This window comes from Branchiostoma lanceolatum, chromosome 5 (assembly GCF_035083965.1).
Source record: "Branchiostoma lanceolatum isolate klBraLanc5 chromosome 5, klBraLanc5.hap2, whole genome shotgun sequence".
In the NCBI taxonomy this organism is placed as follows: domain Eukaryota; kingdom Metazoa; phylum Chordata; class Leptocardii; order Amphioxiformes; family Branchiostomatidae; genus Branchiostoma; species Branchiostoma lanceolatum.
The window spans coordinates 12129998-12142434 of NC_089726.1; the positions used below are offsets into that span (position 1 = coordinate 12129998).

General features: G+C 41.0%; 1 protein-coding gene across 1 annotated transcript; it reads left to right on the forward strand.

The window, feature by feature from the left end:
- Positions 1 to 1040: 1040 nt before the first annotated feature.
- Positions 1041 to 12185, forward strand: LOC136435174 (rho guanine nucleotide exchange factor 3-like). The gene is made up of 15 exons (XM_066428426.1): positions 1041 to 1216; positions 1701 to 1767; positions 2055 to 2114; positions 4106 to 4207; positions 5029 to 5199; positions 5632 to 5694; positions 5925 to 6021; positions 6451 to 6527; positions 6856 to 7012; positions 7360 to 7418; positions 7590 to 7631; positions 7792 to 7962; positions 8327 to 8513; positions 8897 to 9093; positions 9579 to 12185. Exons 1-15 carry the CDS (start codon positions 1056 to 1058, stop codon positions 10395 to 10397), a joined length of 2430 nt encoding a protein of 809 aa, XP_066284523.1. The 5' UTR covers positions 1041 to 1055; the 3' UTR covers positions 10398 to 12185.
- Positions 12186 to 12437: the final 252 nt, after the last annotated feature.

The following is a 12437-nucleotide window of genomic DNA, read 5'->3' on the forward strand; positions in this document are numbered from 1 at the left end:
AGAATACGCCTTAGGTCCAAATAAAAGTGTTTCTTTGAATAATCCATGATATGTAGTAGATCATAACACACATATTCTTATCAGATTGGACCAATGGTTAGCTTGTACCCTTCAGTGTAACAAGATCCTGGCCACGAGAGTTGAAACTCTGCGCTGTGATTGGTCAGCCGGAAGCACCGTTGGACCGCCATTTTTGAAGTGGATAAACAACAAACAGACAAGTAAAGAATCGCCTTGAGGGGAAGAGTTCTTGAATAGACCTCTGTTTTCTGTCGTCAATAACTGGTAATTCTCTGCAATCCTGACATGTCTGAAGACCCCAGGAACGGCAGCTTCCTGTCTACGTCAACGCCCGGTGATCAGAATGGGCGGTAAGTGATCTCACGTCATTGTTTTGAGGTTTTTCCATTGGTGGAGGGCGAGAAAATGTATGCTGCGAGTCACGCATACCAAATCAGGAGCCAATTTTGAAAAAAGAAATTAGACGCAGCCGTTTGCGATGGAAATCTGATCAAGAAAACCCTCTCGAGAAAGCCGGGAATTCGTGCAATCACACATGTTCAAGGAACCGCTGCTAGGCAGAAGGTAGGTGGACAGAGACAGGGCTGCGGGGTTTTCAGTTTGTTTTGTGACATATATTTTCTGACCACAGACGCATGGACGCTTTTGTTTGCTCGCCATGTCTTTTTGTCCTGCGGCACACATGTAGGCTTTGCCTCATTTACCCTGTCAACTTTTGACAGATCCCCTCTGTAAAAGGTGTTTTAGTCAATCAGAACTTTATGCAAGTATTTTTGAACGAAAGCGTCTTACTCTACACCCGGAACACACATGATTGTCCAAAAATCAGCGATGAAAATTTATTGAAGAGACAAAAATTTATAGACAAATTTGTTAACGATCGTCATTGCAGACAGCTCTATGTGCAGGCTAAGGTACAGCGAATTGTCTCGTCTTGTTTACAACGGGAAAAGTGTTGCTAAATACTAGTATTTTGACGAGAAATGTCCTTCTTTACCACAATATCTGTTGAGTGTCGTTATACTTGTTGGTGCATGTACAAGAGCCGGATATCTTTCCTCAACAATGGCGTCCCCATTGTTTCCTTTATTGACTATTGCACACGAAAGCTCTTCACACTCTCTCACGATGTCCACATAATCTTCACGACTTCACCTGAAGGTTGTTGTTACCTGAGCTTATGTTGCTGGACAAGGTGAGAAGTGTCCTGGTGAATAGGCTTTGTTTGTACAGGGTTCTCAACACCAGGTCCCACAGCTCAGGGAAACAAAGGCTGTCAAACACAACTATCATGGTTACAGGTTCTGCACACTTGCTATACAAACTAAGAACACCAGTTTAGGAAACCAGAGCCTGAAAGTTTCTTGATTAGCTTTATCCTTTAACTCAATCCATAGGAAAGTAAAATAACTTGTAACATGCAGCATTTTTTTTTTTCAAATATTATGATTCTATATTGCAAAAATCTTATGAAACAACTTTAAAAAAATTTTTTTTTACTCTTTGTGTTAACGTTAACTAGATTGTCAATGGTTGTCTATAGAGTTTAGAAGTAATCATACAAATTGGAACTTACAGTACAGACTGCTCCACTTAGATTATACCCTTTCGTAAGGTATTGTGTGCAATGCCATCTAAAATACTGACATTGAAGTTGTATGATGTTCTCCATTCCGCAGGCCTAGCCTTCGCAGACGCTCCAGGTCGAGTTCCTTCTTGACCCCGAGCCCAGCTCCTGACATTCTGGTATGCTATTCTTAAGGCAATATGTAATCTGTATCTTAGTCGTCTATTGATAATTTGTTTACAAATTTAAACTTTATATTAAAGCTAATTAATGCTGTAGCTGCAAAACTATATCATGGCAATAAAATAAGTAATTTTCATAATTTTGATGAAGAGAAATGTTAGGTTTCCACAGATCTAGATCTAACTCCTAATAACATTAAAAAAGTGAAAACTAGAACTTGGAAGAAATAGATGGTGTACATGCAATTCTCATCTTGACAGTATAAGTTCTGATTTCTCCCCAGCGAAAGCGGAAGCGTGGAAAGGACGAGGACAGTCTGAGCGTGTGCAGCCTGGACATGAAGGTGAGCCACAAGGCCCGTGAAGTATGTCCACCATTCATTATCATTCTACGTGTCACAGTCCCTACGCCCCAGCAACCCGAGTCTAGACTTCAACCGCATGTGACTGGATCGGATTAAAATGAAGCACCCGTCATATAAATCTCCCTTACACTTTATTTATTAACGACATCAACATATGACCCTACTAATAGAGTAGTAGGTAAATGCATGTGCCCAATTTTGTATGGGCTTTTTAGAAATCATTTCACATATAGGGTAATGCATGTACTAGACTAGTACATGTATCAGTCTAAAATAGCCATGCTCAACTAACCCCAGGTAAAATTTAAACACTAATCACATTTCACAAATTGACACTGTTTTAAATCCACATTATTTTGCTGGTAGAATTGTAGACAGGCAATATGGGATCGTGCTGGTGCTGTCTTTAAGCTTACGGTAAGTTTGTAGATTCAGAAAGACAGCAATGGTTTGGCCTATGATTAAAATTTAAAGTGCCCCTGTTAGAAACAAGGAAAAGCATGGCTATATTAGCATGCCCCAGTATTGCTGAGAAAACTGTCAAGCCACACATTTCTGAAGTCGCTGTGCATTTTCTCTGTCAACCCCTCCTTGGTTCTCAGATACTGCAACTGACTTTTGGCTGAATGTCCAAGGCTGGACGTCATGCACACCACATTTGCTTCAACTGTTCCCAGCGTTCAACTTCAAGTCTGGCTTTTGTTACAAGTTCCCATTCTGAAGGGTTGTGTGCAGGTACATGTACTAGTAGTGCAGTATGTGCCGCACAAGTGGACGGCAGCCTGGGCAGAGTTTTAGAACAACAACGTTCCATACAGATACTGTTTTGCAGATTGTGCCAGAGAATGAAATCCTCTTACAGGTATCTGGACAGACTAGTGATATGTTTTCTTAAAAATTGTATGTCACATAATGTGTAACTGTTGAGTCTATTGACATTGTATGTCTGCTTCGTTCACCATGAAGACTTGGGCTTACTTCGCTTCAGGTTGTGTTTCTCGCATTGTGATGGATGTTAAGATAGAGGATGAGGAGATTCTTTCTTTCTAAGTTAGGTTTTAACGTGTAATGTTGCCGAATCTCAAGAAGAAAAGGCTATAGGACAGCTTGACTGTGTTTCGAAGCTGGAATCTGACTGGAACAACTAGCTAGAGACATATTGTTGGATTTGTAACTGGAAGTTGAACACAGTGGAACCAAGAGGGGAGAGGATATAGCTTCCTCATGATGTCATTGATTCCTTCTCAGAAGCCACTGGAAACGATTGCAGTGTAGTATAAACTTGAGTCTCGGATTACTTTCCCAGACTGAGACTTCGGATGGAAATGTCAAGAGCTTTACACAAATTGTGTTTTTTTCCAAATCAATGGGGTGTCTTTCTTATACTATTGGTTGGACTCAGGCTAGGTTGGACTGACAGTTACTTGTTGATATATAAGAATCTTTGCAAAGGATGGAAATGATTTACTAGTACATTGATGACATCCCATCAAGCATGTAGTTCAGGTGTGGTCCAGCTGTCTTCCTTTGGTCCATTCTTATTCCAAGGAAATCTGACAGACTCCTGTAAAAGTACAAATGTAGTCAACTGACAGGTTGTATTCAAATACTATTAGTATTACATATTTTGTTAACTTGAGACATGGAAGTGACAGAATTTTCCTGCATACGAGTTGCAGGTTTCCGCCTTGCACTTTTCAGAGCCTAGTACCAAGAATGTACATGTTTGGCCCAGTCTCTTTTTCATTTTTTTTTGTAGATCCTTTCCTGCGTATTTCTGGAAGTGTCACTCCCAGTTCCAGCCTGGAACTGGTAGAGTGACAGAATTTTCCTGCATGCAGTATGCACTTTTAGCCACCAAGGGCACGCATGTCTACTAGCTTACTAGTAATCTTTGTATAGATCCTTTCCTGGGTTCCATGTGGAAATGTCCTGCATGCAGCTTATAAAAGTCGTCTACTTACTTACAGGAGCCCAGTAACAAGCGTACACGAGGACTGTCCAGGATCTCCTCACTGGCATCAATGCTGTCCCCAGTCAAGCCTGTTAAGAAGATTGGGCAGTCACTGCAGGTATGTAGCCTTTTGGTTTGGTCATGATATAATGATGAATTTTATATATCATTGTAATCATGGAGTGACAATTGTAATTTTTGTGTGATTTCTATTGCCACATGATGTTTGGTCAACTAAGAAATGACAACTGCCAGAGTTGGTTGGAAATCCTGAAGTTAATGTGTTCCTAGTACCTGTCTTTTCAAAATGAATTTGGCAATTGTTACCCTTTAAAATTGGTGCCATGATTAAATGGACCAATTGCTCAATGCAAGGATGGTATTGAGCAATCCATCAAACCTCTACCTCACATACTGCACGTAGACCAGCCAGATGGCTAGTGCAACATGTGACAGCTCAATATGTACATATCAACCTAACCTGCCTTATCTGAAGGATCAATGACAACTCAGAAACTAGGGAAGGTTATTAGAGCCCCTGGACGATTTAAAAGTCTAACACTTCAAGGATTAACGTTAATTTGAACATTACCCTTTGTCTAACTTCCCAATTAGAAGGCCATCTTAGTGTGTATAACAGTCACCAGTCTATCTAGCTGCCAAGTCACTTACAATTACAGTACATGGAGTAATTACTTTTGACACCCAAATGAAACTGTATTTTTTCTACTTTACAACTGTCCCTTACTATCGGGCCTTACATTACATTACAACTGTGGGCGCTTATCACTGATTGCTTCTTGTGATATTTCTTCTGTACAGAAAATATATTGCACAGCTTATCTGTGCTATTAGACAAAACACAGCCTTTTTGTGTGAGAAATCTTTTCATCAAATCAAATTTGTTTGAATCAAGTTGTTTTTGAATGTCTTGTACAGAGGTCACTCAGCTTCAGGAAGAGCACAGACGAGTCGCCGATGACTGCGATCAAGCCGTACCACATCGCTCCCACGCCCACCAAGCGCCGGGAGAGTCTGCTGTGGAGCGACGTGTACGCCAAGAACATCCGCAACGAGGTGCTGACTCAGCAGCAGGTCCGACACCAGGAGGTGAGACAGCATATATTTTAGACCCCGTTCATACCAGGACTCGCAAATCGGGTTCACCTAGGCACGGGATTGATCCTGATTCAACCTGCCCGAATCTACCTCCTGGATTCAGATGATCCTTTGTAGTGGGATTCCAAACAGTTTATAATAGGCTTCCCAAATCTGATCAATCACCTCATGCCTGCTTAAATCTTGATTCTTGTATTTTGGTATGAACATGTACAGGGTCTTCTTGACGCAAGGTTTAGATGTGAGAATTTCAATGCTAGGTACTATTTAACAATGACATGGCATGGATATGTCTAACTTGCAATTTAGGAAATGCTGAAATAGTCCTTCTGGAGTTGTTTTTGAGGTTTTGAACTGTTTTGGGTTTCCAGTCTAAAGTTATTCATAGATTGACTCCATGTGTTTTTCTTCTTCACTTGTTAGGCCATGTTTGAGCTGTACCAGGGAGAGAAGGACATGGTCTCAGATCTACAAATGGTTAAGAAGGTGCGAGGACTGTTTTTTATGTTTTCATGTTGCTTTTAATACTTAGATATATAGTCCCCTGTTTTGTTTCATTTTCCAAGTAAAAAAACTAAGCATTGCTTCATGACAGCAAGTATGCAAATGACTAATTTTAGAACTGTGGAAATTAACTTAGCTAGGTTTGTTTTTTCTGAAAGTAATTATCATTACGTGTATTATGTGCTAATTACCATTTTTTCTTGTAAACACAGACATACTATGAAGCGATGCGTGTCTTCAAAATCATGTCTGACGAGGAACTCAACATCATCTTTGGCACCATTCTGTCTCTCCAACCTATCCACAAAGGTAAGGATAACATCTTATGGCTTGGTCACATTCATAGAAGGTTGTTGAACAATATGATGGCGAGTATTTTCAAGCAGCCTGTGACAGAACCAACCGCAGACCAGGATCTAAGGCGGCCTTTCTTGTAAAAAGACAGCTGAATTTGTCAGAACACAAGCACGCATGTTCCAAGAGTGTCCTCAGTTTGCGATTGTACAATAATCGTACAACGTTATGACCAAGATTCCTCTGTCATGAAAAGGCCACCTTCAGGTAATAACAAACCAAAGTGTAGCACTGCTTTGACAATGGCATTAGTCTGCCTGAAAAATCTTTTTAAAGGTTGTAAGTAAAAATGTATTTTTATACCATCAGTTGTACGCTTTATTGACATTATGAGTGTACATGTAGCCTTGATATATAATCCTCTCCCTGTGTTACTGTGTCCAGACTTGGTGGTGAGGCTGGAAGCAGCACGGAGGACAGATGGCAAGATAGACAACATCGGCCAGACCATGATAGACTGGGTGTGTGGCCTTTTCCTGAAATGGTTTACACTTGCTATAGTATAGATGTAAAATGGTCCCATGATAATTTGTATATAAAGGTATGTAATCGTTTTCCAGTTTAAACAGCCGGTTGACTGAAATTGTGTGGTATAGTCCTTTCAAACTATTTTTCATCTGTAAAGAAAGCATATTTTTTGTCACTTTTATTCAAAAATTTTATAATGATTGTGTCTTTTTGAGGGGGAGATCTAATGGAAATGTCTAAACCACAGTTAGGTCCTTCAATGGTATTTGTGAAAGAAACCAATAGTGCTGATAACAGCATGTATTTCCCCTGCCTCCACAGATCCCCAGTCTGAAGTGTTATGTGGACTACTGTGCCCACCAGGTGGCTGCTAAGACTCTCCTGGACAGGAAGAAACAGGACCACCGAGTACAGGACTTCTTACAGCGCTGTCTGGAGTCTCCCTTCAGCCGCAAGCTCGACCTCTGGAACTTCCTAGGTTTGTATCTCTAATCCAGACATTTCTACCTTACATAGGCCTTAGGTCACACAACATTGTGCAATCACTTCGGCAGGAGGCTAGTCCAGTGGTAGCCATGTGTGTTCCATACTCTTCCCCAAATGCTGAATGCTAAGCAGAGAAAGAAGTGTGTGCCATTTTTAAAGCCTTTGGCATGAATCGGCTGGGTCAAACCCACAACCTACCATATGCAAATCGAACACTGGATCAAACCGATTGATCTGACTATTGAGTTCACCCATTTTTATAAACGGCTGATGTAAGAATGATGTATGTCATGTGAAAATCCTTGATCAAGTTAGTAACCATCTCTCCTATGTTGTCAGATGTTCCCAGAAGCAGACTTGTGAAGTATCCATTACTCCTGAAGACTATCCAGAAATATGTAAGTAACAAAGAAGTATCACTTTGCTTTCTTCATTTCCCCTTAGATTGATTCAAGTACAGAAAGTCAAAAAGTACATTTCAATGAGTTCACAATTACTTTGTTGTCATTTCAAAATTAAGTGAAATCTGTCTTTTGTGATGGCATGAAACATTTTATTCTCTTTTTCAGACTCCTGACCACAGTGAAGACAAGGCATTGCTGCAGACAGCTGTAAGTTCCCCTGTTCTTTACCAACAAATGACACAACTTGATTAACATGTACATTCTGTAGCAAATCTTAGAAATCAGTGTTTAAAGTTCTTAATGATGCATACCTATAGAACCCTGGAAAAGATAATTTTCTAAGAATTTTTGCTACGTTTCTTCAAAGGTGTCACTGGTAGAGGACGTGATAGCACAGGTGGACAAGGAGACAGGAGAGTCGAACTGTCGGTACTACATCAGCCGACTGGAGTACCTGGATGAGAAGAACGAACACCCTCTCATCGGACAGTCCAAACTACTGCTGTGTGACGGCATCCTCAGGAACAACAGGGGAACGGTTCGTAAAGTCTTCTTCATCTCTTAGGGCAAGTTTGAGAAATAAAAGTCAGGTGTCTCTGTATTGTACTGTACTTCTGCCAGTTGATTTCACAATAGAATTGAACTGAATTGGCAAGAAAAGAAATTATGAAATGTCAGAGACTGACATTGTTTTACTTTACTGGTTAAGTGAAATTTTGACATATACAGTCCTGTATGATCTTCTAGTACTTCTCCCATGCTTTTTTGTGGTATGTGTACCAGGTAACAAAGGCTTGTGTCAATGATACTCCTTATTTTCTGTATTTGGTAGGTTCTTGCTGCTTGATATGTTTGCCCAAGTCTCCATCCTGTGTAACACCACCCTTCCTCTCCCCTCCCAGAAGCTGCACGTGTTCCTGTTTGATGAGATCCTGGTGCTGACACGACCGGCCACCCGTAACGACCAGCTGTGTTACCAGGTGTACCGCCAGCCCCTCCCCCTGGCAGACCTGGTGGTGGAGGACCTGTCTGACGGCGAGGTCAGGATGGGCGGGTCCTTCCGAGGGGCGCTCATGACCAGGGATGGAGGTGAGAACTACTGCCTACATCTTTTAGAAACTAGGGTACCCTTTATTTAACAGTAAATAGAAAATCACCCCCTTTGGTCAAGACTTTAGATTCAAGCTTGGCACCATTACAATGAAGGTGAAACATGTTCAGCTAGCTGATTTTAATTGCTCTTCATATTGTAATCCCTGTGTTTTTATGCACATGTTTTTTACCAGAAGAAAATAGATACAGCATTTAGAAATGTAAGGAAAAGTTCAACATATAAAGAGTCTCAGCGTAATAATGGAATAGTGTGAGAAGTATCCACCGCTACTTATTGTCACCATTGGGTGGATTACATGTCTCACTGTCTATGACAATTAAATATTGACAACCCCAATGTTTACTGTCTCCTTCTCCAGGGAAGCATGTGTTACGTGTGGCGCCGGCGGAGCCCACAGCAGGGCAGGCACACACCCTACAGGCCAGTAATGAACACGACAAGAAGAACTGGCTGCAGAAGCTGAGGGAAGCCATGGCCGGTAAACGTAGGCCTCTCTCTGAGGTCAAGTGTGGGCAGAACAACAGACAGGCACATGATGGGGACGAGACAGAAAAGGTGCTTATCCATAAAGATTCAGTTTCTTTCATTGTTTCCAAATCCTTTGATATAAGTTGGATACTGGCATAAAAAGAAGCAATATGTGTGCAGAATATCAATTATGTGGATAATCAATGGAAAAATGATTACACAGAAGAGTTCAATCAATGTAGAATCTTCTCATATGCAGGAAGACAACATGATTCTTCCTGTACTTGTAGGTGGGAGAAGTCTCCAGTACATGTAGAGTGTCATGACCAAGGTGGAAAAAAATACAGGAGACTTTCAGAATGTTGGAGTGAGTAAACAGCTCAGATATTACTCTTGTAACGGTCAGGTGTTAAAGCAGGTAACACTTGCAGGTACGTCTGGGGTCCTTCAGGTGAGGAGAATCTTTTTGGTGGCAACTACAGGTTTACTAATTTATTATACTCATGGTGAATGTTAGTTAATTAGCAATTGCCTGTCCTCAGATACTAACATGCTTACCCAATGTCTTACAGAAGTCGAGCACAGTCAGAAAAATTGCCTTCAGAAGACGCACACCTCTGAACGCTGGAAAAGGTAAAGTTGAGAACCAACAAGCACCCGAGTCACAAGGAGAAGACAACAAAGAGAAAACATCCCCAGGAGATGTAGAGAAAGAGAATGATGGCAAGGAAGAGGAGACAGAGGGAGAACCGCACAGTCTGGTGGCAAAGGGGAGCAAGGTTTGTGTGGTCGACATCGGCTTGATTGAAGATGCGGAGAAAGATGAAATTGCTTGTGAAAGAAGTGAGGAACCCACCATAGTTGCCACCGAGAAGGAAGTGTGCATCGTCGAGCTGAACGACAGAATAGAAGAGAAGGCTGACGAGGCACAAGCATCCGATGACCAGACAGAAAGAGTGGAAGAAGATGTAAAAGATGAAGAAAGCACCGAGGAGGTGAAGCTGGATGAGCCCCACAACAGGAGAAAGACAGCAGAGTTGTGGAATGAGCTGCCTTTCATTGATGTTTCTGGAGAGGCATCAGTGCAGGACAAGGATGGGCAGGTAGGGGGCGCAGCTGAGCAGGGAAACACTGATGCCATAGCTACAGTGGAGATCGGCACCAGTGTGGAAGAGAAGACAGAGAATGATGAGATTCCACACAACACCGTAGATGAGAAATTGTGCAGTCAGCCAGACACAAACACATCCAGGACAATTGGTACTGAAGAGCCAGTAATATCCAAGGAGGCAGGAGATTGTCCCTCTGCTGAGTCCCGTGGACCACAAGAGCAGGAAACACACAGCAGAAAAGCCATCAGGACAGCGTCTTGCACGGAGACTGACGTGTAGATGGGAGATAGACTCTATGAAGAGTGACTGTAAGGCAGAGCCCAATATGGCCTTGGGTCGCTCTGTTCATACAATCATAGTACTCTTCCCGCAGAATGGAAAAATTGACATTTTAGACATGTGGCCCCTTTGAAATTGGCAATATTGAAAGTCATAGTTTATTTTATACTTACCCTAATACATTTGTACTGTATTTTGCTTGAGATACATAGTTTGTTATCTAAACAGGTAGTCTATCTGGACTGGCATGCAGGACCTCTAGTCCTCCATATTCCTGTGGAAAATGTGACAAAATATTGGAGGCTATTGGTTACCTGATTCTCCTTCTCTGTGAAGTTTGAGAAGAGACAGTACAAGGTACAAATATGGATTACCTAATCACTTTTAGTGTTACAGGCATGAAGTTCATGATGAATTGTTTTTAGTTTTTTTCTTCATATCACGATACAAGCAAATGCCAAAGTTAAGTTGAGTCAGTAGTTACAGTGCCAAGGTAGTTCTGTAGGTTAAATTACTTGTAAGAATGAGAAGTGCAGCTATGGATATTGCTAGAACTCAGATTATATTTGTAGATGAAGCTAGAAGCTCATAAGTAAAGCTTGTGAATAGATGAAAAGACAGAAATCCAGTCTTTAGCAACGTAAAGTAGACGTCCTCGGCAGCAACTGCAGGTTTAGTTACATAAGAATAGTTTTATCTCAATATCAGTTGGATTACATCTACACCCCCCAACGTTGGAAGGAAGTTATTGCAACCCAAATCAGCTGATATCAAGGATATGAGTTTGCCATAGACTTCATATTGTTCAAGCATGGAAAAGGACTGCATTTCTGACTAGTTGACCTTTAACACTCTTACATGCTAGTATACTAAACAGTATAAACTTGGTGTGGTGAATCACCCATAGAGTGGTACAGGTTAAAGGTCGGTCATCGTGAGAATGTATAGCAGGGAGATGGAAAACTTGAAGAACGAACTTTGTAAGATCTGCAAGTGCCTATAATGATACTGTTGAGTCTTGGTTTGTTCAAACATTCTTTTGACAAACACATGTTAGTTTCATATGTATCATTGTAGGTACTGTGGTCGAAGACCTCCCCCCATCTCCCTACTACACGTGTGCCAAATACAGTATAATTGTTGGCCACAGAAATGTTGTGCTTTTCCCATCCGATCATTGAAGTTGTGGCAAACATACACACAAATGTAGAATTATATAGGATTATATCATGCATTACTGGTGGTGGTGTATAGTTTGTAATTTGCCATGATTTATTTTATGTTTTTGTACCTATTGGACTGTCAGGCTGCCTATAGAGGCTTTTCATTGACATCATAGTTATAGGGACAAATGATGTTATATGGATTTTAAGCAGTGAGTAAAAAGGAGTGTAATTTCTTGGGTGAGTCCCTTTTGCAGCATACTATACTCCATGTTTACAAATGCTATGCTAGTCAGCCGTATGCAGTCTGATTGAGATCACGATATGTCGCTTGTAAAAAAATATGTTACTCATTTTATTTATTTCACCTGTAAATATGTTCCATGTATTAAATCCTTGCCATGTTAACCCTTTCATATTCCTAACAAAACTGTCATTTTATGTAGAGTTTGTATGCAACTGTTTTGTCACCATGAGAGATACCTACTACACACCTATATACTGACAGTGTTCATGTCATGCTAACTCAAAACTTGTACAGTCACTTGTCTCAGTGCTATTGTGGCTTAGTGCAGTGCAGATGTCAGGCTTTACTGTCATTAAATACAGAGTTTAAACAGGGAAACTTTGTTGTTTGATTCTGTCGTATTGGTGTTCATTTCATTGCTGGATTGGGAATTTTCGGTATGAAGAGATAACAGGAAAACACAATGCTCCTGTACCTTGCTGACAAGCCACAGCTGTTAAACTTCACTTTAGCATAGATACATCAATGAAGGTTAGACATCCAGGCAATAAGATATGCAAGGTAGTAACTTAATCAACGATAATATTTTGTAATGGTCAAGACATTTCAGACAGCATCCGCTGTCTTTCC